The 27804-nt window shown below is 40.9% G+C and overlaps 1 protein-coding gene across 4 annotated transcripts in view; it reads right to left on the minus strand.

Annotated features, from left to right (window-relative positions):
* Positions 1–229: 229 nt before the first annotated feature.
* UBE2E3 (ubiquitin conjugating enzyme E2 E3) overlaps positions 230–27804 on the minus strand; it is a 154654-nt gene continuing 127079 nt past the window's right edge. For all 4 annotated transcript variants that reach the window (XM_067471138.1, XM_067471147.1, XM_067471143.1 and 1 more), the window contains exons 4-6: positions 12540–12672; positions 5114–5261; positions 230–971 (exon numbers count right to left, since the gene is read on the minus strand). In XM_067471138.1, coding sequence (XP_067327239.1) covers positions 874–971; positions 5114–5261; positions 12540–12672 — 379 coding nt within the window. In that variant the 3' untranslated portion in view covers positions 230–873. The remainder of the gene's footprint in view (positions 972–5113; positions 5262–12539; positions 12673–27804) is intronic.

Genomic DNA, 27804 nt, shown 5'->3' on the forward strand with positions numbered 1-27804 from the left:
GTCCATACTTTGCACTTTGACAACACAACTGTTCAATGCTAAGGCTTCCCGCCAAAATGGAGCTGTAGAGGAGAGTCTACTGAACAAGCCAGTACCTGCCGCATACCAGTACCGCCATCTGTTGGGGAGTTACGAAGGTGGAGGCATTACTTTTCATTCAACCCTCGTACATCCTGATCTATATCTGTATGCTCCAACCTCAAAGTCAAATAGGAAAACAGAGAAGCTCTTCCTTGGGGAACATATTTATTGTGTTTGAGATGATACACTGGATGCTCTTGGAGCTACAAAGTAGGTGGCGATGGGAGGGAAGGGTGGGGTTGGGGGGGAGAAAAGGAATCCCTTTCATTACAAACTGACAAAGGTAAAAGTTTAAAACAGTTTTCACAACAGCATGTACCACATATCGGAAATAGATCTGGGCTTAATACAAATGACGTAATTCCTAGTCATCTACAGCTACCTTTAATAACTTCATACAGATAATGAATTAGGCTAAAATGCACTATAATATTTGGTTGACTTCAGGAACGGTATCCTTAGTTACATCACAAAATACATTTTGATATCCCAAAGAAGCAAGACTTGCAAGTAGGCATTTTAAACATAACTAATCTACAGCTACAAAGTTCTACTCTTGATAGCGTTTTACCTTTTGGGGCGGATGGGGAGATCTCGAGGGGGGTGGGGAAGGGGTGGAGGGAGGGAGAAGGGAAGGAAAGCCGTATCCCAGTCTTCAAAAGGATAAAAGCAGAGAGTAGAATCAGTATAACATATACACAGAAGTCCGTATTGTAAAGGCTATAAAGATTAGTTGCACACCGCAAAGCTGCATCGCCGCACCTTCGCACTGCACAAGGTCGTTGGTGTCGCTTATGTTGCGTATCTCTTGGTCCACTGTCTGGCTATCCTGTCATGTTCGGCTCTGTTGGTCAGGTACTGAGTGGCTATGCTTCCCACCAGAGGATCAGCTGCGAGGGTTCAGCAGAGGGTGGCAAAGCAGGGGGAAAAAGGCAAAGAGATGTGATCAAAGCAAATCTATATTTACGGTCAGCAAACAGGATACAATCCCACCTTATATTCATCCCTCTACAGCAGTGTTTACATTAGGTTAGGATATTAATAAAAATTTAACACCATTATAAAAGATACTTAGAAAATTCTACTGTTGACAATAGTTTTCGAAAAGATAACTTGGGGACCTTCCACACAGCAGGAAAGGAATATCAAGGCAGGAAATCCCACATTATTTGAGTGTGGGCACAGATAACCCAGTTCAAAGCAGATATTGTGGGATTTTCTGACTTGATATTCTGGGATTCAGGGCTGTGGGGAAGGGACCTTAGACCTTAAAACTATGTCATGTTAAAAAAAGACCTCAGCCCATACTGACTAGATATCACTTCTTATTTTTACAAATTGATGCACTGAAGTAGGTTATTAATCTTGTAATTTTGAGGTCACTGCCCATCTATATAAATAAAAATGTAGTGTTCGTTTGTGGAATTAACATAACTCAAAAACCACTGGAAATGACACCAAATTTGGACACAAGACACCTTATAGACCTTTAGATCTTAAAACTATACCACATTAAAAAAAAGACCTCAGCCCATACTGACTGGATGTCACTTTATTTTTACAAATTGATGCACAGAAGTGGCTCATTAATCTTGTAATTCTGAGGTCACCACCCATTAACATCTATCTATATAAATAAAAATGTAATGTTCATTTGTGGGATTAATATAACTAAAAAAAACGGGATGAATTGACACAAAATTTGGACGCAAAACACCTATGAGGACAAGGAGTGACTATCACTCATAAAAACACTGAAAAACACAACAAAAGAGACTTAAAAAGCACCCCCCCAAAAAAACATTACAACGCATGCGCAACCCCCCCCCCCCCACACAGACACATATATATACACAAACACACATATACACAAATATATATACACACACAAAAAACACATATACACAGACTGGGCCACAGCAACGCGTGGGAAGGGACAGCTAGCATCTATATAAATAAAAATGTAATGTTCATTCGTGGGCTTAACATAACTCAAAAACCACTGGATGAATTGATACCAAATTTGGACACAATATACCTATCAGGTCAACAAGTGACAATCACTCATAAAAACACTGAAAAACACAGAAATGGTTCATTTGGAATCAGTCTGTTAACAGACATGACCTTCACCACACTTCATTTTTTTCTGCACACATTTCCCACTTTTGCTACACAACTCCACTAAAGAGATCCCTGAGTGTGCTTATGGCATACGTTAGTCTACACTAGAGGTGGAGAACTTTTGGCTCTACAATTCCTCTTTTCCTTGGAGTGTCAGTTTGAGGGACCTGCAGACAGACACCTACGTTCTGATGTTGAGAATTTTCCTGCCATCATTAAGAGGAATCGAGTCATTTTGCAAAGCTTGGCAATGCTAACCATGTTCAGTTCCACAACCTGATAATTTGAGTAGCTGCTATTTTGGGTTGACATTTGAAGGTAACACATATTTTGCATGTTTTCCTCTGGTTTTTTTTTTTTTAATTTTGCTATATATTCTTTTTGGCTGATTGCAGAATTCCCATTAAGAACAAATGGATTGGATTTATAGCATTTATCTGAGAAGATGCCTTCATGGGACAAGGATTTCCCACCTCCTCCCCACTATAATTTTGCATACTCCCCAACCACCCTTTTCGGAGAGTCAAGATATGAATCCCTCTGCGATCGGAAGAGGGAGCTGGTGGAAAATTGCGTGGTGGCACTGCATTAGCTGAGTTATGGATCCAAGACAGTTATAGTATTTGTTATAAGATGAATGGGAACCATGTTGGGATGGATAGCTGGATTTTCTCCATCCGATATAGTCTTTAATAGGCCAGGGAATACCTGGGGACATAGCTAAGGACCACCTGACATCAGGTGGTCCTTAGCTGAAGTGGAGCTTCATAATTCTTCCAAGGCAGAGAAGGGGGATGAGGACTGAAATGGCTATGACCCAGGTCATATAAGTCCTGAGACTAAAATGGAAATAAGGTTCACATGCAGTCTGAACCTCTATAGTCATCACTAGGAATAAGCAAAAAGGCAGAAATTCGTTCTGTTTCCATTTTGAATTTCAGGTCCCCCCCCCCCCCCCCCCATTATGTTTTGGAAGATTCTTCCTGAAATAGAACTCTGGATCCTGAATTATGAATCCTAATCTCCTGAAATCTTCCCAAAAACAGACCGGGGGGGGGGGGGGGGGCTTGTTAGGCGATTCCTTATACTCCGAGTAGGATTGTCTTCCAAGATTGGTGTGCTGGCGGTGGGTCCATAGGGGACTGTGGAGCCCTATTTTTGATCTGCATGTTCTCATGCAGTGATGGCATTGGTTTCCAGGTGGAAGGTGGTCCGGGTTGGGGTTGGCTTGACACGCCTTCCTCTTGGCATGTTTCTCTCATTCATAGAATCATAGAATCAAAGAGTTGGAAGAGTCCTCATGGGCCATCCAGTCCAAACCCCCGCCAAGAAGCAGGAATATTGCATTCAAAGCTCCCCTGACAGATGGCCATCCAGCCTCTGTTTAAAAGCTTCCAAAGAAGGAGCCTCCACCACACTCCGGGGCAGAGAGTTCCACTGCTGAACGGCTCTCACAGTCAGGAAGTTCTTCCTCATGTTCAGATGGAATCTCCTTTCTTGTCGTTTGAAGCCATTGTTCCGTGTCCTAGTCTCCAGGAAAGCAGTAAACAAGCTTGCTCCCTCCTCCCTGTGGCTTCCTCTCACATATTTATACATGGCTATCATATCCCCTCTCAGCCTTCTCTTCTTTAGGCTAAACATGCCCAGCTCCATTCATGCCTCTTCAAATTCTACAGCACTGCTAGTCACAGCTGACCTCCAGCTGGAGCGCTCAAGAGCCAGGGCTTCCCAGTTCTCAGTGTCTATGCCAGAGTTTTTAAGGTTGGCTTTGAGCCCATCGGGGTGGAGCAAAAACAGAAAGAAAGCAGAAAGTATTTCTCGCATTTCACACACCTCCATTATTGCCAGTCCTTGTGATCATCTCCAATTGCTCACTGGGAAGATTCCTGTACTCCGACAGCTCTGGTGTGGCATAACTTCAGCATGACTAATTTAAACCTCTTGAAACAAATCTTTCCCCTTCATATAATCTAGATAAGTGTTTCTAAATCTATCTGATGTGAGGTTTTTCTTCAATATGCCAAGGACTGGCACCATATTTGTGCTCACTATCTTTCCAGAAAACTCGCTGTGGAAGGCAACATTCATGGAACAGCACCGGACCACAGTCATCAGTCTAAAACAGGGGTCCTCAAACTTTGTAAACAGAGGGCCAGGTCAGAGTCCCTCAAACTGTTGGAGGGCCGGATTATAATTTGAAAAAAAATATGAATGAATTCCTATGTACCCTGCACATATCTTATTTGTAGTGCAAAAACACTTAAAAACAATACAATAATTAAAATGAAGAACAATTTTAACAAATATAAATGTATTAGTATTTCAATAGGAATGGTGGCCTGCTTTGGGCTGATGAGATAGGATTGTTGTTGTTGTTGTTGTGTGCTTTCAAGTTGTTTCAGACTTAGGTTGATCCTGAGTGAGGGCCGGGTAAATGACCTTGGAGGGCCGTATCTGGCCCTCGGGCCTTAGTTTGAGGACCCCTGGTCTAAAACATAGCAAATCAGAAATGGTATACAGTCCAAGAGGGACTACTTCAGACTGCAAAGGCTGAAGCTCTCCTCAAAAATTGAAAGCTAGATTGACAGGACAAAGTGGTCTTTTGTGAATGACAACATTCATTTAATTTATATTCTACCGTTCAACATGGTTCAATGGTTAGTTTATGGCAAATCCCTGCTGTTTGAAAGTGTAAAGATAACATAACCCTGATCTGCAATAGCGTGAAAGCTAAACAATCCTGGTTTGAGATCCCACATTTGGCAAGCATTATGTTTTGTGTTTACCCAATCAATAGTATGTTTGAACCATTTTTGATAACCAAAAGCAACAGTGGTTTCAGCTCTGTTTGCGCTATGTATAATTAGTAACACTTGTTTCAGGTTTAAAATAAAAATCAGTGCCTTACCAGGATTGCAGTCTGTCAAGAGGGAACAAATAGACAGCAAAACCTTTGAAATAGTCAAAGCAGGGCTCCAGTTGTCTTTCAGAATATCCAGACAGATGACTCCCTGACTGTTGATGTTGCAGTGATAGATCCGAGTGCGGAAAGTAACCTAACGACAGGAGAGCAAAAAGGTGGAGGTAAGGGTGGGAGGGTTAAATCATTCCAGTCGCAATTCATGCAGTTTGTTCCCAGCCTTTTGAAACCTGCTTTCAATCATTCACTCTCAGCAAGAGATTTCTTTTTACACAGACTTTTATTTTTTTGTTGTTGCTCATTTTACAGAGATTCAATTCCCTCCCCACCAACCACTTTGCAAGCATATTCAAGTCTAGCAGAATTATGTGGCACATTCTGGCAAAACTTTAGAAAGCCTATGTTCAGTATTCACATATGTGTTGGTGCATGCACCCTTCTATCATGGCTACATTGGGCAAGATCCTGACCATGGGTGTTTTTGCTGTACTATCTACACTACACAGTTACAACAGATTGATCCCAATTTAACTGTGATGGTTTATGTGATGGTTTTATGAGATAAATTCCGGCAAAACTTCAGTATACACATGTCATTTATTATTATTTATTACCCTACCTTTCTCAACCCCGGGGGAACTCAAGGGGCTCACAAATCCAGCAAAAATTCAATGTTGCACAGGCAAACAATCAAACACATCACATCAAAATATAAAGCAATCTAAACATATAGCAATTAAAATACATGTCAATCAATCAAACAAATTAAAACCATATAAAATGGCATAGAAGGGTGCATGTTGGTGCATACACCCTTTTATCATGGCTACATATGGCCATAGAGCTTTAGCAAAATGGACTCTGACAAATTGGTATAAGTATATTGTTCATATGTTAAATGTGTAAATAACAAATTGCAAACGGAACAATATAGATAAAATTGAAAAGGTTACAATAATTAAGTGGATGTGGGAACTGGTTAGGAATGATTTAGATAATGTGCTAAGATGTGGAGTGGAAAAATTAAGATTGAGATTGATATTTCAAATGTTTATTTATTTATTTCGTATCAAAAGCATTGCATAAATTAGTATTTCTAATGTAACTTCTTTGCTGTATAAATTGCATGTACAAGGAGGGGAGGGTGGGAGCGGGATAAAACAATAAAAATGGAGCTTTAGCAACCTCCTGGTCGTCACTTTGCTGTACTTGTTATCTACATTACACATTTACAGCAGGTTGATCCTAATTTAACTGTGATGGTTCTCTATCTCTGGCAGACAGCTATAGTTCTTATAATTCTCTGCTAGAGTCAGTGTTGTAGTGCTGGTAGTCCAGGCAAATGAATTAGAACATATTTTTCTAAGTGTCTCACCAGGATTTCACTGGATGAAGTGATATGAAACTGGTGTAATACTGTACTGCACCATGACTGTGGCGCAGCTGGCTCGGAGTCAGTTGCATTAAGATCACTACTGACCAAAAGGTCGTGAGTTCGAAGCCAGCCCGAGTCGGAGTGAGCTTCCGATCAATTTGTATAGCTTGCTGTTGACCTTTGCAGCCCAAAAGACAGTTGCATCTGTCAAGTAGGAAATTTAGGTACCACTTATGTGGGGAGGCTAATTTACAATGCCATAAAAATCTCCAGCAAGCATGCAAAGAATGAGGAAGTACTTCATCAGTGTCACAAATGGACGGTGAAGCGACAGCTCCCCTGGTAGCCAGAATACCCTCATGAAAAAGCTGGAATGTTAAATAGCCTCTGTGTGTCTGTCTATATATGTTGTGTGTCTATGGCATTGAATGTTTGCCATGTATATGTACATTGTAATCCGCCCTGAGTCCCCTGATCTGCAAGGGCAGAATATAAATACTGTAAATAATACTGTAGATGCACTCTATGGCAGAGATCCTATATAGCACAGTGTACCATCATAATTCTGCATGTGAAACTATGCTACACTCAATACTCACTATTCAGGCTCATTTTTATATGTGCACATACACATAGGAATTGTACAATTGCTGGAGAGCAGAAAAGATCAGAGAAGTGTCTGGATATACTGCTATAGCCAGGCATGGATATAGAAGACCAGCTAATGATGACACCACTTTGTTTAAACCAGGGACCTGATGTAATCTCTGTGTGTATTGACATGTGGAAGGCGGATTGTCCACCTTGTCTCTGCATACAGAGATCCTCACATCTGTGTCTCTCCATAACATCATTCTAAATTAAGGGAATTCTGGAACTGCTCTATTCATTGGATTCTAAGACACACTTTCCCCCCATATAAACATATAAAAATGGGATGCGTCTTAGAATCACAGGTGCTTTTCTGTCGGTGGTATGGAAATTAGTATGTCTTACAATAAATGGCATCTTAGAATGGAAGAAATACAGTATGACTTATAGAACCTGTACTTCAGCAATGATAAGGTCACAGCCTGAATTCTCTTGGAAGTCCACTGACGGGGATTGAGTATTATTTCATTTTTAAGCCATTATCCTACAGCCGCCCTGTTAGATAAGAAGCTTGACTTGAATTGCTGTCATTATTCTGTTCTGAATGATTAATATTTTGTACATAGTAGCTCAACATTCAATTCATTAGTTACAGAAGGAATTCTGTGTGGGACAAAACTAATCTATATCTCAATGGTGCCAAATGCCGGAAACAAATACCCTCTGAATGCGTGAGAAAGTGAAAACGTGTTTAGGGAACACCCATCCTTGTGTGGATTTGTGGAACTCTAAATTCAAGACAAAGTTGTTTGGGATTTTTTAATTTAATTGTACTCATTGGATCGTGGAATGCTATTTTAAACAAGTAGCTGGTCAGTCCTCCATGATCGTTGGCGTTAGGGAGCAGAACCACTTCAAAAGAGGAACAAACATGAATAAATACACTAGGAATCTCTCTATGATTCTTTAAGTCTTCTAGAATGGCTCTATTCTCAGCTTCCACTAGGAACTGACCACAGAATAATACTAGAGGATGTACAAATGTCAATAGGAGTGGGTTGCTGTGAGTTTCCCAGGCGGTATGGCCATGTTCCAGCCGTTTCAAAATCTGGCTTCTTACTACCAGGGGGAATCCTTTGTTGGGAGGTGATTCGCTGGCCCCGATTGTTTCTTGTCTAGAATTCCCCTGTTTTTGAGTATTCCAGAAGAACTCTCTCCTGAAGTTCCAGAAGCATTCTCTCCTGAAGTTCCAGAAGCATTCCCTCCTGAAGTTTCACCCACATCTGAGGCAGGCATCCTCAGAGGTTGTGAGGTCTGTTAGAAACTAGGCAAGTGAGGTGTATACATGGGCAGAGGTTGAGATAGAGTGGGATATAAAAGACTGAAATAATAAATAAATAAATAATCTGTGGAATGTCCAGGATGGGAGAAAGAGCTCTTGTCTGTTTGAGGCAGGTGTGACTGTTGCAACTGACCACCTTGATTAGCACTGAATGGCCTTGCAGCTTCAAAGCTTGGCTGATTTCTGCCTGGGGGGCCTCAAGCAGATAAGAGTTCTTTCTCCCACCCTGGGCATTTCAAAGATATATAGATCTCAATTGCCTAGTTAATGGCCTAGCCGTTTCAAAGTCTGGCTGCTTACAGCCTGGGGGCAGGCCCGTAGCCAGGATTTCGTTTCGGGGGGGGGGGGGCTAAAAATTTTCAGGGGGGGGGAGCTGAGTCTGAGTGAAAGAGGGTCTACCCTAGCAAACCTTTTGTATCATTACCCCAATACCCCCATGCATATGGGATATATTGAGTATGGTGATCAGATCATGATATGAATAAACATAACAGTTTAAATAATGCACCAGTAAGGCCTTCTCGCGAACCACCATGAGAATTTGGGGGGGGGGGGGCTGAAGCCCCTCAAGCCCCCCCCCCCCGGCTACATGCCTGCCTGGGGGTATCCTTTGTTGGGAGGTGATTAGCTGGCCCTGATTGTTTCTTGTCTAGAATTCCCCTGTTTTTGAGAGTTGTTCTTTATTTACTGTTATGATTTTGGAGTTTTTTATAATATCGATAGACAGATTTTCTCCCACTCTGGACATTCCACAGTTATATAAACTCAATTTTCCTGGTTTCCAACACACCTCACAACCTCTGAGGATGTCTGCCATAGATGTGGGTGAAATGTCAGGAGAGAATGCTTCTGGAACATGGCCATACAGCCCAAAAAACTCACAGCAACCCAGTGATTCCAGCCATGAAAGCCTTCAACAACATGCCTATAGGAGTGTTTGCTCTCTAGGAATCTAGATCCTCTAGCACACACTTCTGGCAGAGTTGACCGCATTGAAGAATGTAAAGATTCCTAGAAAGAACGTATTATTCAAATCCGTGAATAATCAAAACAAGAAATGCCAAAGAAAACCATACGAACTTTGTGAGTTTGACATAAGTCACCGAAGTGACCTGAAGGCACATATACACATCTACATCTAAAGCAGCTATTTATAACTGGTATTTTTGGCATTGTCTTGGGATAACGGTTTGGAGGGGACAAGATGTAGTATCCCAAGAAATGGTAAATGGTACACATAAAAAAAACAACACATAAGAACACGCTGTAATGTAGTTTTCTATTTTCCATAGTATCAAAACCAGAAGCTTTTTGGATGCCCACAAAAAGATGATGAACTCAACAGCACATCAAAAGGAAGCTATGTGTGTGCTATTTCCCCCCAAACTCCATGCAACACAATAACAGCTTTTGAAACTAACAAAAACTTGAAAAGCAGCATGTGACCCAGTTTGAGAATTTGTGGTTTGTTTGTTTATTTAAGAGAAAAGTCCCAAATTCAATGGGGCCTGCCCAATCCCCTTGGGCTTGTTGAAAAATAGCTCTCTGGATCCACGCCAGTACATACAACTTGTTAGACAAGGAAGGGGGGGGGGGAGAGACACCCCTCTCACGCTTGATTTCTATAGCATGTGCTCAAGAGCTTAACCAGCTTTGTAAACCCAACATTTGGTCTATTTGTTCAACAGCATATTCTGAATCTTGTTCATCAAACATCTGCTACACAGCTGCATTTTCAAACAAACATTTATGCTGGCATAAATATTCCGTATACTATAAGCAAATACATGAAATTTAGCTTACGTTTGGAGCATTACATTTGGCATGCCTCTTCTAAAGCAACAAGGTCAAAGAAGCCAGTAAGAACACACAGAGTTTTCCAAATGATAACTCTCTCACTGAATTTTCATTTGGTGGAACATTATCAGTGTCAACACAGTGGCTTCTTTCCAATTTCTTATAGCTTTGCCTAATAAATGTATATGTGTAACAGTGTAAATGTTAATCTTGCTTATTTTCTTAATGGTTGAATCTCTTTTTAACATTTATATTTTGTGACCTGTGAGATGCTTTGAATCCTGGTAGAAAATAACAATAATAACATCAACAGCACAGTTTCTGAAAATAGATATTTCCTTCCATTGAACTTTGCTTTTTGATTACACTATGTAACACATTTTTTGTTCCTGGGTTATAAATGTTATTTCCTAATTGGTTCTATCATAAAAACATGGAAAAAGCTTATTAAATTGCAAAAAATTTGGTTTTGCAGGACATTGCGCAGCACAATTTTTTATAGTTTCTCAATGAATATCATTGAGTTTCAACCAATTCAACATATTATTTCATCACACTAGAGTTGCTTCTGGTGTGAGAGAATTGGCCGTCTGCAAGGACGTTGCCCAGGGGACACCTGGATGATTTGATGTTTTTATATTTTGTGGGAGGCTTCTCTCATGTCCCTGCATGAGGAGCTGGAGCTGATAGACGGAGCTCATCTGCCTCTCCCCGGATATGAACCTGCGACCTGTCGGTCTTCAGTCCTGCCGGCACAGGGGTTTAACCCACTGCGCCACCGGGGGCTCCCTGCAGTTTCTCAAGTCGCTCCTGACACGACAAAAAAAAAAAAATCACACTAGAGAAAGGATCAACTTTATATATGGTTTCTGCCTCCTGCAGAATGCTGGGGTTTGTAGTTTAGTGAGGCTGTTAAAGGTTCCTCCATAAACTACAAAACCCAGAATTCTGCAGGAGGCAGCAACAGGATTTAAAGTGGATCCGTTCTCTAGTATGATGAGGTCCATAGTTTGTGGCAGCCACAAAAATGAAGTTTCTGGAATATAACAACTATTTTCAAGTACCACACAATTTAAGAGGAATAACGCTTTCAAACTAGGAACATTTTTTTCAGATATTGTTAAATGGCGTTATTTAATGTTCTGCAAAAATCGATCAGATCTGCACAATCTGGAATCAACAGTAGAAAAGGAGCTTATTTCATTCATCAAAGTAATAATGATTATACAGGTCCTAATTCAAAGTGAAAGGGGAGTTGGAGTTGCTTCTCAGCAGCTGAACTGGACTATTTCCCAAACCAGGACACAAAGAATAATCTAGTTTCTTAAAACTTTGCTTTTTCTTGTTTGGTTAACTTACTTCTCTAAACAACCAATCTAGCCATTCAGTGGAGAATATTTTAAGTTCATATTTGAACTACTTAAATAGTACAAATGGGTAATTACTTGGGATGTGTAATTGATTAAAAATGTTTCAAAAATGTTTACAAAGTAGGGGTGGGTGGGTGTCGCTGGTGATTTTGTTACTCTTTTGTTATAGCAATTGTGCATAATTAAATTACCATAATTGGGGAAACTTCATGGGCTCCTTTCTCCCTCATTTTTACAGCTATTGGGGTAAAATTTGCTACAATGGTAGAACACATTCATCATTGTTAGCACACCAAATTTCAGAATTTTTCACTTCTCCACAGATTTGTGGCAAATTTTCAAGGCTTTTCTAAGCAACATTTTTAATAAGAAAAAAAAATAGCGAATCATGAAGAATAGTTCCATAACACAAAATAATTTAAATAGCATGGTTCATTATATATTTTATATAGACTTAATTAAATCAATTTAATGTTTGCTTCTCATAGATTTAGCATGGCGGATTTGGTTAACCAGTTAAGTCATGAGTAAACCAGTTTTTTTTAAAACCTGAAAAATTTGAACCCCTACATCACTCCAGGGTGTCACCAAACATCTTGTCATGTTGAGTTAAGCATAATGCTTGGCACTGTAGAGATGAAAGTTGCTTTCTACATTTGGAGGAGTTCCCTTTTTGGACCATTAAAACTGGGAGATTTTGAGAGCTGATGTCTTCATGGTTGGGGAGAACTTCCCTAACCTCAACCCCATCAGGATATTTATCCACGCAAGAATGAAACTGGACTGTGAAAGAGATGCACACGAATGAATGCATGCATATCTTTGGGTATTCACATGAATGTTCCTGGGCACTATTTCAAAATGGCAAATGGCTAGCTGAAGGAATGCATGACTATATAAATATCATCTATCTGCATCAATATATAGCTGTAGCCTTACCTTTGGTGGTTTAAATGGATAATCGGATGAAAATGTAATATCCAGGAAAAAGACGCCACCTTCGTATACAGAACCTGGAGGACCAAGGATAGTAGATCTCCATTCATAAATGTTATCACCTTTAGGCCCAGCACTATTGAAGTAAGAGAAAGGAGGAGACAGAAAGTGAGACAGATGGCTTTGTGAGGGTTTACAACATTAATTCCTAATTTGTTTCTCAGTTCTGCTGCTTATATGCAGGTTGGTGTTTTTTTATGTGCCTGCTTGGAGCAAAAACAAGGCACATGAACTCTGTTCCTGCCAACCTTTCCAACACAAGGACCACCTTTATCTTTTGTAGACTTTTCTACATTGGTCTTTCTAGTGGTATGAGGAATACAACAAAGAAGAATAAAATGCTTCAATTGGAAGGCAGAGTTAAGAATACTTCAGAAGACTATTCCTCATCCCATCACACATACATCCTACTAGATTTTCAAGAAGCAGTGTATGTGGGGTTACTCTAAGAGGTCCTCACAAGCCTATGAAAATATGAGAAAAGTGTCTCTTTTTTTTGGCCTACAGTTCCTAGAATCCCTCTGCCCACATTAATAGTGGCCACTAAGTGGACTTCATATTGGAATAAAGAGGTGAACCATATATTTTTGCAAATTGGGACAAATTCTTTCAAAAATTGAAGTGAAATGAAATTCCTACTCCTGGGAATTGGCCAAATTCAACAGGTACTGTGAGACTGGTGATAAAGACGGAGTGACTTTTCAGAACAGAGGTGCCAATCCTCATTCAGACCTAACATGGTTAAACATACAGAGATTCAATACAGATTTTACTGAGTAAAACACTCAAAGCCAAGGACCTAGATGGATACATATGTCTCTTTTGGTTTCTCTTGCTTACACACATATTATAAACACACTGACATCCGCACACATTTTCATTGCAAGTATGGGGGAATTTGCAAATCTGAGTTACTATGTTTAAAAATGAATTGACATGAAAAATTAACCCACCACTAAACTCAGTTTAGACATTCCCAATCACATCCCAAAGCTTTATCCACCAAGTCTGTGGTTCGAACATTTCTCTTGCAATATCAGTTTGAGTAAGTAATCTTTGGGGGGCTACAACTCCCAGAATTCGCCTAGCCAGTGTGAGTCAAGGTCATGTTGGCTGGGGGATTCTGGGAGTAATGGTCCAAAAAAAAAGTAATCTCCCTAGGCTTTAGGAATTGAGACCTACATAATGAAACACAGTTCTAAGACACGTATGCTCAGCTGCTGAGAGGAGTCCTCAGGACACACAGTTGAGTTTACAGCACAACTACTACATCCCGATGTAAATTCTGTCTATGGAACACAAAATTTACTCTGAAACTTCCTGAAAGCAATGGAATGATCCTACAATTGTGGAGGTATGGACAAGGTTGGATCTGCTCCTATCCACTGTCTTCACCACCAACAGATTCACCACTCTACTCCTCAGATCCCCCAGGCAGGAATCAGCCAGACTTTGAAGCTGCAAAGCCATTAAATGCTAATCAAGTTGGCAAATTGTAACATTCACACTTGCCTCCAGCAGACAAAAGTTCTTTCTCCCACCTTAGACATTCCACAGATATATAAACTCCACTTGCCTAGTTTCCAACAGACACCACAACCTCTGAGGGTGCCTGCCATAGATGTGGGTGAAACGCTCGGAGAGAATGCTTCTGGAACATGGCCATACAGCCCAGAAAACTCACAACAATCCAGTGTTTCCGGTCATGAAAGCCTTCGACAACAGAATCTATTATTGCTTGAACATCATCAAAATTAGTCAACAGACTCAAGAGTGAGGGATTGTGTGAGTTATCAATAGACTGGAAAATAATTCAGTCACCTTTCTATTGCAATATTTCTTTGCCTTTGCCTTCTTCTGAAGTAGAGAGAATGTGACTTGACCAAGACAGGTGTCCATGGCGGTACAAGGATTCAAACCCTGATATTCCAAAGTTATTCCAAAGATATTGTAAAGATACTGAATGGGGGACGCCTGGCTTGACAGTAGTATGTGTGAAAAAGATCTTAGAGTCCTTGTGGACGGGAAGGTGAACATGAGCCAGGAATGTAATGCGGTGGCAAAAAAAGCCAATGGGATTTTGGCTTGCATCAATAGGAGTATAGTGTCTAGATCCAAGGAAGTCCTGCTACCCCTCTATTCTGCCTTGGTCAGACCACACCTGGAATCACACTGTGTCCAATTCAGGGCACCACAATAGAAGGGAGATGTTGACAAGCTGGAATGTGTTCAGAGAAGGGCGACTAAAATGATCAAGTATCTAGAGAACAAGCCCTATGAGGAGCGGCTTAAAGAGCTGGGCATGTTTAGCCTTCAGAAGATAAGGCCGAGGGGAGACATGATGTGGGCCATGCATAAATATTGGAGAAGTCATAGGGAGGAGAGTGCAAACTTGTTTTCTGCTGCTCTGAAGACTAGGACGCGGAGCAATGGCTTCAAACTACAGGAAAGGAGATTCCATCTGAACATTAGGAAGAACTTCCTGACTGTGAGAGCTGTTCAGCAGTGGAACTCTCTGCCCCAGAGTGTGGTGGAGGCTCCTTCTTTGGAGGCTTTTAAGCAGAGGCTGAATGGTTATTTGTCAAGGGTGCTTTGAATGCCATTTTCCTGCTTCTTGGAAGAATGGGGTTGGACTGGATGGCCCATGAGGTCTCTTCCAACTCTATAATTCATAGTTCAATGCTCAAATCAGTACATCATGATGGCTCCATGTATATGTGTTGACACATACATATAGCATAGACCTATGGGAGATTGTGAGGCCCAAGTGTCAGTATTATATAGTGGGCCATTTTTATACATTTGAAGTGTTATTCATTTATTATCTCTTTCCTTTCTCTTTTTAATGGATGGCTTTTACAACAAAGCAGCATCAATGATACTGCCATTAAATAAAATTCCTTCTCCCCTTGAAAACCAGCTGACAGAAGAATTATCGCTTTATAAATGTGGCTGCTAAGAAAGCAATAAATATACTTATAGGTCAACACTGTAAGATAATGTCTGCATTTGTAAATCTATGAAAGGGGAGTCTGTTATTTTCCTCTTCTTTAAAAAAACTTCCTATTAAAGAAACCACTTCTGACAGACTTATCTCACCTCCAAGCAAACAGCAACCATTTCATTTTGGGATATAGCCTTTAAAGGAACATTTATCACAGATTTTATACAGAAACATCAAGACAGCCTTAAGAAACTCTCTGTTTGCATATATTTTATTATGATTTTCAGCAGCAACAAGAAGAAAGCTGTTTTACAGCTGCAGAATTTAAGCAGCTCAATTCCGGGAGGACTTTCAAGTATGCTAAAAAGGGCCTCTTATCAAATTGACAGCAAAAATGGAGACAAAGAAATCTGGAATAGCAAAAAAAGAGGAAGAGAGATAAATATCTTTCTTGAAAGTGGAGTGAGATGCATCTCCAAGCTTTAGCTTCATGGGCTTGTTTAGACCTCCCTTAATCTCACTTGGGGATGCAAGTAGGGAAAAGAGTGAGGCACGAATCTCATACAAGAGACTTTCGGAACATGTTGTTCCACAGACATTCAACAGGTGCCCTTGGTGGTCCCTCCCATAACACAACGTTAAGGCTATAAAAGCTCAAATACATCTGGTAATATTGCAAACACAAGCTTTTTGAATCTGCGTTCCATTTACAAATAAACATTAGTGAGAAAAGACAAGAGATCACCGAGCCAAAGTCGTTTACAAGGACCTCACAAGTCATTATCTTCAATTATTTGCAAAGTGATGTAAAAACGACACAATGTTTTTTTAATTTAAAGCTCTTGGGTTTCATCCCTGGACTGCACAAGTCTCCAGTCCTTAATGAGTAGCTAGTCTAGTTTTTTCCCCTGTGTCAAAAGAAGAAACTGCAAGTCACTTCTGGTGTGAAAGAATTGGCCATCTGCAAGGATGTTGCCCTGGGGATGCCTGGATGTTTTGATGTTTTACCATCCTTGTGGGAGGCTTCTCTCATGGCCCCTCATGGGGAGCTGGAGCTGACAGAGGGAGCTCATCTGCTCTCTCCCCAGATTCGAACCTCTGACCAACACTATTTATTTGAATCATGTTTAAGATGGAAAGAAATATCTAAGAAACTGTGTAGAAGCTTTTTTTCATGTTAGGAGCGACTTGAAAAACTGCAAGTCGCTTCTGGTGTGAGAGAATTGGCCATCTGCAAGGATGTTGCTGTGGGGAAGCCTAGATGTTTTTGATGTTTTACCATCCTTGTAGGAGGCTTCTCTCATGTCCCCACATGGGGAGCTAGCGCTGACAGAGGGAGCTCATCCACGCTCTCCCCGAATTCGGTTTTCAGTCCTGCCGGCACAAGGGTTTAACCCACTGTGCCACTAGGGGTTCCTAGCTAGACTAGCTAGGATTAGAGTGAGGGATCCCCCCCCCCCCATTCCTATGTATGCATATCCTGGAAGGGGCTTTGTCTTTACTCTTTTCGCTTGTCACTATCTCCTCCCCTTTTGAAGATGTAGCAATGGACTCTCTGTGAGGTATGAGGTACTTCATCTTTAAAGGTATTTTTTATTGCCCTGGGGTTTGGCCATGTGGTCATTCTCCATTGCCCTTTCTCTCTACCTTTGTCTTCCTTCCACTGAGGACGCATTTTGCCATTCTTCAGGCAAAATATAGCTGCTTGGATACTTTTGATATTTTATCCTTTTTACCTTCTCTAGAAGACGAGCTTAGTAAGCTAGTTAGCTCCAAGACCCTTTTCTATCTAGAATGGATTTCATTTTACTTTAATAAATATTTTGAACCTAAACTTGCGACTCTGCAATCCTGTGCCATCCTGTTGAATGGAAGCTAATCCTGACTCACCACATGTATGTTTCTGCTGGTTATGAAGTGTGCTTCTGGCACGGCTATATTTTTGGTGGAATCACCCAAAAAGAGGGCTATTTTTGAGCCTAACAGCTCTGATTCCCAACAAAAGCGATCACACAAACATTCGAAACAAGGTAGAAAATAATTCAAACTCCTGGGTAGACCATTGGGTGCTCTGATTAACATCCATTACGTACATGTCACTTAATTAGCATTAGGGCTTAAAAGTCAAATTCTGCTGGAACAATTCAGTTCTGGCACAGGTTTCCTTAATGGCCATTTTATAGTTTAATGCAAGGGTTAAAGTGCTCCTATATCATCTGTCAGCTACCTTTCCTTCAAACAAGGCTAATAGCTGGATGCAATTCAATCAGTTTAATGAAACAGCTGAATTGACTTAGCAACATATTTCAGGCAAATTAATCAGTCACAATTAAGGTTACAGCCACTAGCTGTGTGCCAAACTACCTGGTAATCACTCAAAAGAGTCCGAACAAGGGCATCTATCAATTACACAGTCAAACATCTCAGGGCAATAATTCCTAAGTTACTATTTACAATCATCTACTGCACTGCCATTACTGCCATTTAACATCACAAGCCGTATTTCCCAGAGGGTGGGAGAATCCAATGGAACATTTCACATGTCCTGGAAATGAAAAACTCATTCTGTAGAAAACTTGACACTTGGACCTAGCAACAGACTCCTCTCATGGGCAATACATGTGTGACCAGATACTTTGCAAATTTTGGAGCAATGACATCCAGCTTGAAATGAAGTAAAGCTAGCCATCTTTACCCACAGATTCTACATCCACAGATTCAATTACTCATGGCTTGAAATGCCCCCTCCTCTGGATTTGTAAAGACTTTTGAACCATTTTTAATTGTTCACAAATCCCTAATAATTACCAATTTGTATATTTAAATACTGTAAATGTGAACTGAAAATATTCTCCACTGAATGGCTAAATTGGTTGCTTAGAGAAGTAAGTTAACCAAACAAGAGAAAGCAAAGTACAGGGTTAGTCAAAATGCATAGGCCAATAAGCCATTCAATTGAATGGCTTATTGGCCTATGCATTTTGACTAACCCTGTATTAAGAAACTAGATTATTATTTGCATCTTGGTTTGGTAAATAGTCGAATTCAGCTGCTGAGAAGCAACTCTAACTCCCCTTTCACCTTGAGTTATGTCCTATATAATTATTATTACTTTGATGAATGAAATCTGCTTCTTTCCCACTGTTAATTCCAGCTGTGGTTGTGCAAATCTGATCATATTTTTTGCAGAATATTAAATAACACCATGTAACAAAATTTGAAAATTTTTCTGTTCTTAGTTTGAAAGTGCTATGCTTGTTTAATCGTGCGATACTTACTCTGAAAGTAGTTGTTATACTCCAGAAACTCCACAAACAATATTGAATAGGTTGAGACTCAATGAGATAGTCATTGAAAAACTACAGCAAAATGTGCTGCAGGATGCCCCGCAAAAACAAAGGTTTTTGCAATTTAATAAATCTTTTCCCACGTTTTTATGATCAGGAAATGACATAGTGTCATACAATGAGTGGTCCTTCTTTTGTTGCTTTGACCCTTCAAGTAATTCCTGACTCATGGTGACCATAAGGTAAACTTATTATTCTTCAGAATGTTTGCTCGTAACTTTCTTCGAAGCTGATAGAGTGAGAGACCAACCGAATGAGTTGGGGATTCAAACCCTGGCTTCTTGCAGTCTAATCCTCAAACTGCTACAGCAGAGCTTTCCAAATTGTGTGCCACAACATATTAGTCTATCAGCTGCAGTGTGTATAGGTGTGTTGCACAAACATAATGAGAAATGATAAAAAAAAATTCTTGGAAATGTGTCTTACTATCTTACAAATAGGAGCTCCCGGTGGCGCCAAGGGTTGTGCCAGCAGGACTGCTGACCGAAAGGAGGAGTGGGGTGAGCTCCTGTCTGTCAGCTACAGCTTCTCATGCAGGGACATGAGACAAGCCTCCCACAGGATGGTAAACATCTGGGTGTCCCCTGGACAACATCCTTGCAGATGGCCAATTCTCTCACATCAGAAGCGACTTGCAGTTTCTCAAGTCGCTCTTGACACGAAAAAAATTCTTACAACTCATATATTTTAAAAATATAAATAAAATAATTTCTTCAGATATAATGCATCCGCATACATTTTTATTTAATTTATATATGTGTCCATATCTCTTATAACAAGTTGGTTCAACGCTTTGCCAATAAACTGAATTGCTGTGTTGTGAAATGATGCATATCTAAAAGTGTATCACCAACATGAAATGTTTGAAGAAGCTCTGTGCCACAACACTCTGGCAGGGTTCCTTCCCAATTATTTCAATGAGGGAAATGGCTGACTTTTTAAAATACACTGAAATCAATGTTAATCTGCAAATGTGGAGCTGTGGAACAATATTGGGTATATTTTTGGGACACACTCAACATTAACCGAGGGCTGATGAAAATTCCAGCCAGTAGCTTCATGTTCTCTTCTATGTTTCAACGATCTCTTCACAGATACACTTGCACCTTGTAGCACATAAAAATTTCCAAGGTTCAATGCTATTAATCTTAGCATAAAATACAGTTGTATATGGTATATTACAGAAGGCAGACTTAAATCAGTGAAAAAATAGGGTCAGATATTTCTTCTTGCTTTATCATTCCAAAAGCCTGCTAGCACTGCAACAAAAAATAGTGTCTTTTCCTCCTGCTCTAATTTCATCTTTGAGAGAGGTGGGTCCCTTTGATACTTCTGTCCTTTCTGTGTGTATAAACCTGTCCTATGTGTATCAGATGGCTTGAGTATTAAGATCCTTGGAGGTATGGCTTTATTCCCATTGCCACATTTACGTGCAGTGGGAACACGGGCCTTCTTGGTGGCTGCTTTTGTCGTAAGATGCTCTGGGTGCTGGATCAGGAAAAAGGTGAGATATATAACTAGTCTGCCTTATTCTATAAGTTGGAGTGGGTTAAACCTTTGTGCCGGCTGGACTGAAGACTGACAGGTCGTAGGTTCAAATCCGGGGACGGTGTGGATGAACTCCCTATGTCAACTCCAGCTCCCCATGTGGGGGATATGAGAGAAGCCTCCTACAAGGATGGTAAAACATCAAAACATCTGGCATCCCCTGGGCAACGTCCTTGCAGATGGCCAATTCTCTCACACTAGAAGCGACTTGCAGTTTCTCAAATCGCTTCTTACATGAAAAAAAATTCTATAGGATCCCTCTATCATAGTGCTGTCAGTACTGGCTGGCAGCAGCTGGCCTGGATCTTAGGCAAAACTCATTTCCGTCTCCTTGTACCATGGCTTCTCCTTGCTTCTTGGCATTGTCCCTTCTCATAAGATGACCCTATAAGCATAATGCAAGTCTTGCAAGGCAATGGCAGATGTTCTGTTAAGTGTTCCATCAGAGATGCCAGGGCTCAAATCTGATACTTTCCATATGCAAAGCATGCATTCTGCTTGAGCAGTATTATCCCCCCTCTTCTTCCATGTGGATCTGATTTTACTGTGCTAACACCCTTCCTTTTTGCTCTCTGGATTCAGACAAACACTTCCTAATTCGAAACAGTTTGATAAGGTCGTTTCTCATCCGACTGTATCCAACGAAATAATTTATCTGCTGGAATAGGAAACCAGAGACACTGCATCCCCGCAATGCAAAGAGTGAGATCATTGTTTCCAGAGGGGCTGCAGAAAATCACTTTTATTCTAAAGAGACCAGATGCATTTTGAGGTGTAAAGCTTTACCCGGGGATATTTTCCTCCCTCTTTTCGGGCTTTCTTTTTCCTCTGCTTCAACAGGCATCAACAAAGCTCAAATCCATGCCCAGAATCCCGAGATTCTCGGCTTTTAGTTTTAAAAGCCTAACTATCCACACAGCCTCCGTGTTTGCTTCCTCCCAGCCCCAACCTCCCACCAGACAGCTTCGAAGGCTGAGATGATCATAAATTTCTCTCTGTGTTCACGTTTTAGACACTTGTACATAAGATTCTGAAAACGCATCAGGGAAATCTCATAGTAGTGACCCAGCTGGGTTATAAATCACGGGGCATGATTCCTTCTTCAGAGCTCTCTGGCCCAGCGAATAGAGAGTAGAGGCAAAAATGGTTAGGATATGGAGCAGATTATGGGGGGGGGGGGGGGGGGTGTTTCCCATCTGTCTAAGGTGACTGTATACTGTAGTTTGGTTTTTAAATTGCTTATTTTATGATATTCGTATTTATTATTGATGTACTCAGTTTGTTGTTTGTATGATTTTAAGATGTTGTAAGCCGCTTTGGGTCCCGTGAGGGAGAAAAGTGGAGTATAAATAAAGATGTCAGATCCTCCTTAACAGTGACACCCAGGAATTTAAAATTGGCAACTCACTCCACTTGGTCTCCATTTATGACCAAGGGCTGAATTTCAGGTCTGTTCTTTCTATAATCCACTATGAGTTCCTTGGTATTGTTGATGTTAAGAACCAGATTATTATCCCTGCATCACGAACACAGGGAGTCCACCTCATCCCGAGTTGCAGACTCATCCCCTTCAGAGATAAGTCCCACTACTGTTGTATTATCATTTATGTTTATATCAAACCTCTGAACCCTGTCCTCAGGCCATTGATATACCCGTGTAATGTTAATCCTGTAAGATTAGAATAAATAACACATTTCTGTTAAGATATTTTGAAAATGGCACCAAACACCTACCAGGTAACACCAGGGGGAGAAGGCATATCCAATGTTTTGCAAACGGGCAATAAACATTCTGAACTGTAGTGACCATGGGATGCAGCAGTGTTAAGGATGTCGTGGCTAATGCTATAGTAAGGGATGCGGATGGGAAAACCTAGAGTAGTGGGAAAGAAAAGGAAATACCCTGGAAAAAGGTGCAGTGGATGACGAGCTGAAATGCTAATTGCGGCATTCCTCACTGCACCATTTTGTTGTGGTTCCCACTTACATCTTTCTAAGTGCACACAGCAGGATACTTTGCAACCCTGCCAAAAATAGATGAGTTGTATAGCATGATGTAGAAACAGTAGTTTCCCTAGTCAATCGGGCAGTCTTGTAATATCCTTGGAGTAGATCCAGTAATGGTCCTGCTAGGAAGGCTCCAAAAATGAATCCAGAAACAGTACACAGCAGGGTTCTCTATGGCAAAGCCGCAACAAGCCAAGATGATCAGGTGCTTTTAAACATTACTAACAGAACTCCAGCTCTTCTATCTATTTCATGCAGTGTTGTGAACCTGGGTGTCAATGGTTAGAGTACCATCTGCACAGATAAGAAGAGAACAATGTCTAATCACAGCATACATTTCTGCAGGGGAAACTTATAGGGTTGGATCTCATTTCTTTGCTGCTGGCAGGAGAATTCTTGCAGAAACATTTTAGGAAGAGGTGAAATCTAAGATCACTTCCCACCCTCCTACTATATTTATCACTTTGGTCTGTTACAAACTTTTGCAGGATCTGACCCAAGTAAATATGAGGAATTCGTCATATTTACTTGAGTCTAATACAGCATTGAATGTAATGTGCACCTCAATTTTCAAAACCCTGAAACCAACAAAAGTATTTGCTGGCGAATGTAATGTACAGTGGCAAAAAGGACACTATTTGTAGTTTGGTCAAAAAAGGTTCATGTTACTGTTGCTGCCTGCTCAGAATTCCTTCCTTATAAACAAAAATGTTAAAACACCAAAGTTTCAGCAATGGAAAAAAAAACCCTTGGGGTGCATGTAGGCTGTAGAATGAATCCATAAACTGCCTTGGTTCAATGCTATGGTGTCATGGGAGCTGTGGTTTGGAATCATGGGGGCTGCCAAGGAATGCTGATGCCTCACCTAACTACAAATCCCAGGATCACATACAAGGGTCATCTGGAAAGTAAGGTTACAAGGCACAAAGCTCTCGTGGGGAATTTTTTTTCAGGAGAAATTGGTATCACTGCTGGGAAGCCAGAGGAAGTGAACGAGCAGTGCCGGTCATCAGTAGCTCATCAACTGCCGTTGTGGTGAAGGTTAGAGATGAGCGTCCTTATTAGACCAAATCCCAAAACTCTCCAAGTGCAAAGTTTGCGTTGTAATGCACTACCTAAATGCTAAGGGCATGAACACCATTGCGATTCATCGCAAAATCATTTCAGGGTGTAATGTCAAGACAAAATGGGTATGGGATATCTTGTGAGACTATAAAGAAACTTTGCAGAGCCATCCAAAAAAACATTGTGGGATGCTGATGGCAGGAGTCTGTCTCCTTCATGACAATGAACGTCTACCCACCGCGCATGCATCTCAAGAGTTGTTGACTTCATTTGGTTGCGATGTTTTAAGCCACCCCTCTCACAGCCCCGATCTCAACACCCAGGGACAATCATGTGTTCCTAAATTGAAGGAACACCTGGGTGGAAAATACTTTTTTGATGAGGAGGAGGTGAAAATTGAAGTGATGAACTGGCTGAAAAAAACAGAGGGAAATTTCTTTGACCCAGGCATCAAAAACTCGTCACTTGGATGACAATTTTTTTTTGAACTGAATTGTGATTATGTGGAAAAGTAATGTAATACCTATCCTACAATCCATGTAAGTTTTATTAAAATATATTCTTTGTATTTTTTTAAAAAAATCTCGTAATTTTACTTTCCGGATAACCCTCGTAGCATTGAGCCATAGCAATTAAATTAGAGATGAAATCCCTCTAATAGGAGCTTCAGGTGTTCCTGAAGTAGCTTCCCCCTTTGCTTTGGCTCAGCACTAAGATTACCATATAACGTGAATCTAATGCACACCCTAATTTGGGGAAGGTAATTTAGTTTAAAAATGTGAACATTAGATTTGAATAAATGCAGTACAAAACAACACAGGAATACTATTGTACCTCTACATACTTAACTTTGTTCTGTTTTTAAAACGCTGATCAGAAAATGCACCAGATCCCAAAATGTCAAATGATCGAAAGAATTACTAAGCAAGAACAGGCCCACAATCCATTTCCATTTCCAATATAGAAGCAGGGTTTTTTTGTTTTGTTTTAAACCCCAAAATGATTTGATATTTTAGACATTGTCCTTCTTAAGAAATTATACTTAATCCTGGAGAACAAAAACAATGCATTTAAACCAATGAGCCAAAGCGTAAAGAAAGCCAGCCACATTTTGTATCACAATAACTGAAGTGGCAATAAATCAGATTGCTGAAACCTGAGAGTCGGTGGCTTTTCTTCCAGGTCTGAAAAAAAGACTGGGACAAGATAGACAGCTGAAAGTAAAGGGTTTGACACAGAATCTGATGTTGAATTTTACGTTGTCCACAGCAGTCAACCCAAGCTGCTTATTCTGGTTGAATGGATGGGAGATTGGATCAGAGGGGAAGGTTTATACATTCCCCGGAACCAGCCAGGTTGCCTTGCAATGGCCTTATTAAATGCTTGTCAGCTATATTCTATCTCTCATAATTAGACTTAAAACCAACTACATTTTATTATCACAGAATAGCCAGATTAGGATAACAAAAGAGAAAAGAAAGAAAAGCTTAGTGTAGCCAGTGACCTGACACAGACATTCAAGGCTTTAACAGCAATTACTACGATGAAGCCCTGCCTGGACTCCCAGAACAGTAATTGTTTGGGCAGACGTGAATCTTCAAGATATGAAGTGACGGATGACCATGTCCTACCTCACAAGGCTGCTCCAGATGCCCCACAGCCACTTGCAGATGGTTATGTTTAATGATGGCATGTGTATCTTCTCTGGAAGCCAATTCAAAGGTAACATTAGTTTTTTCTTTATTAAACTGGCATTGCAGCTTACCTGCAATGCCAGCTTCCTCCTGAGTTGAAGTGTAAGCTGGTAGTGCATGGATGCTATGGAAGATTTCCAAGACCCCCAGCACATCTTAGAGCTTGAAAAGGGCTACTTATGGATTACAACAATCCAACATGAGCCAAGTTGGCTGGGGGAATTCTGTGAAATGTATTCCAGCACAGCAATTTTACTTATTTCTCAGAATCCACCTTTCCAGAAAGCTTTTGAGACATCTCCAATCCTTTTGCCCTTCAATCACTGAGAAGGTATAGTTCAGTATATCAAATGTCAGCATGCTGGAAGAAGCAAAGACCAACAGCATTGAAGCAATGATCCTCCGCCATCAACTCCGCTGGACCGGTCACGTTGTCCGGATCTCCCAAAGCAGTTGCTCTACTCCAAACTCAAGAACAGAAAATGTAATATGTTGGAGGGCAGGAAAAAAGATTTAAAGATGTGCTCAAAGCCAACCTTAAAAACTCTGGCATAAACACTGAGAACTGGGAAGCTCTGGTCTTTGAGTATTCCAGCGGGAGGTTAGCTGTGACCAGCAGTGCTGTAGAATTTGAAGAGGCACGAATGGAGGGCGAAAGAGAGAAATGTGCCAAGAGGAAGACGTGTCAAGCCAACCCTGACCTGGACCACCTTCCACCTGGAAACCAATGCCCTTACTGCGGGAGAAGATGCAGATCAAGAATAGGGCTCCACAGTCACATACGGACCCATTGCCAGTACACCAATCTTGGAAGACAATCTTACTTGGACAATGAGGAATCGCGTAAGCAAGTAAGAAAGTTCAGTATATGGTTTTCCTATTCGTTATTGTTTACTATTTTTTTTCTTCCTTCCTCTGCTGTCCAACAGAAAAATGGAACCTGCAACAAAATATTGCAGTATGGAATGCTCCCATTCAAGGTTTCAGTCAGCCATTGTTGTGTGCGCCATACTTCATTCAGTTCTTTTCCCTCTGATTTGCTACTTTGCCCCTCAGCAATAAATCTGCATTTTCACCAACTGTGCCTAGTTGTCATGGGATTGTTTCTCTGCTCCACTCTTGTGGCACATCTACAAACATCTGGGTTCTCTTAAGGAGCCCTTGGTGGTGCAATGAATTAAACTCTTGTGCCAACAGAACTGCTGACCAAGAGGTCAGCGGTTCAAATCTGGGGAGAGCGGGCTGAGCTCCCTCTGTCAGCTCCAGCTCCCCATGTGGGGACATGAGAGAAGCTTCCCACAAGGATGGCAAAATTTCAAACATCCGGGCATTCCCTCGGCAATGTCCTTGCAGACGGCCAATTCTCTCACACCAGAAGTAACTTGCAGCTTCTCAAGCTGCTCCTGACATTGGTGTGTGTGGGGGAGAGGGGAGGGGGGATGCTGCTAAAACTCCCTTCCTCTACAAGGATGGTGTCGCTGTCTGCTATCTATAGAGCCAAACTGTGCATGCTGCTTAAGAATAAAAGCCACACTTTGTAAAGTGGCATAAGAATAGATGACAAAGTAAACATGACATTTGTTCGAGGAAGCTGTTGAAATTCCTGGCTACTCACACCATGTGCTTGCAGTGGGAAAGATATGTACATGACAATAAAGCATCGCCACTTCTAAGCAGCTTCCCTTCATTTTCGATGTAGGAAAGCGATACAGTCTGAAGTGCCCTCATTGCATTCCTGCACAAGTGCAAAAGGTTGCTTATAAAACTAGCTGCAAACCAATACAAGATAGAAAGAGCTGATATAGGTAATCAGGAGTGCAACAATGGATGGGAGAAGAGTAGTCATTGTCCCTTCACCCCAGTCCATTCCCACAACATTTTCCTTCAGTACCCAATTTTTTTAGGATCACAATAAATTCAAACATAGACTGAGCATCTAGAAATATACAAGTCAGGCATCGAAAGAAAAGGATTGGGCAAATGCAACAAATATGAGTTCTACACGTGAATAGCAATGTTAGAAATTTAGGAGAGAAGGAAATGTTTATGGGAGGCAGAATTCTTAGCAAAGGAGCAATGCCTTCGTTGTTTCCTCTTCGTTACCCACAGGTAAAATCCAACCCCATTTTACCAAGAAGCAGGAAAATTGCAATCAAAGCACCCCCAACAGATGGCCATCCAGCCTCTGTTTAAAAGCCTCCAGCTTGTCAACATCTCCAATGGCTAGCTCTGCACTGTAGAATGAATGCACTTTAACTCCATTTTAACTGCCATGGTTCAATGGGAGTTGCAGTTTGGTGAGGAACCAGCACTCATTGGCAGAGGAAGCTAAAACTAGAACTACAACTCTCATGATTATATAGCAATGAGTCATAGCAGTTAAAGGGGTGTCAAACTGCATTGATTAATTCTTAGATATAACCTTGTTTTTTGTGCCAGAAGCGAATTGAGAAATTACAAGTTACTTCTGGTGGGAAAGAATTGGCTGTCTGCAAGGACGCTGTCTAGGGGACACACGGATGTTTCATGTTTTACCATCCTTGTGGGAGGCTTCTCTCATGTCCCCTCATGGGAAGCTGGGGCTGACAGAGGGAGCTCAACCC

The sequence above is a fragment of the Anolis sagrei genome, chromosome 1 (assembly GCF_037176765.1).
Source record: "Anolis sagrei isolate rAnoSag1 chromosome 1, rAnoSag1.mat, whole genome shotgun sequence".
NCBI classification, from domain to species: domain Eukaryota; kingdom Metazoa; phylum Chordata; class Lepidosauria; order Squamata; family Dactyloidae; genus Anolis; species Anolis sagrei.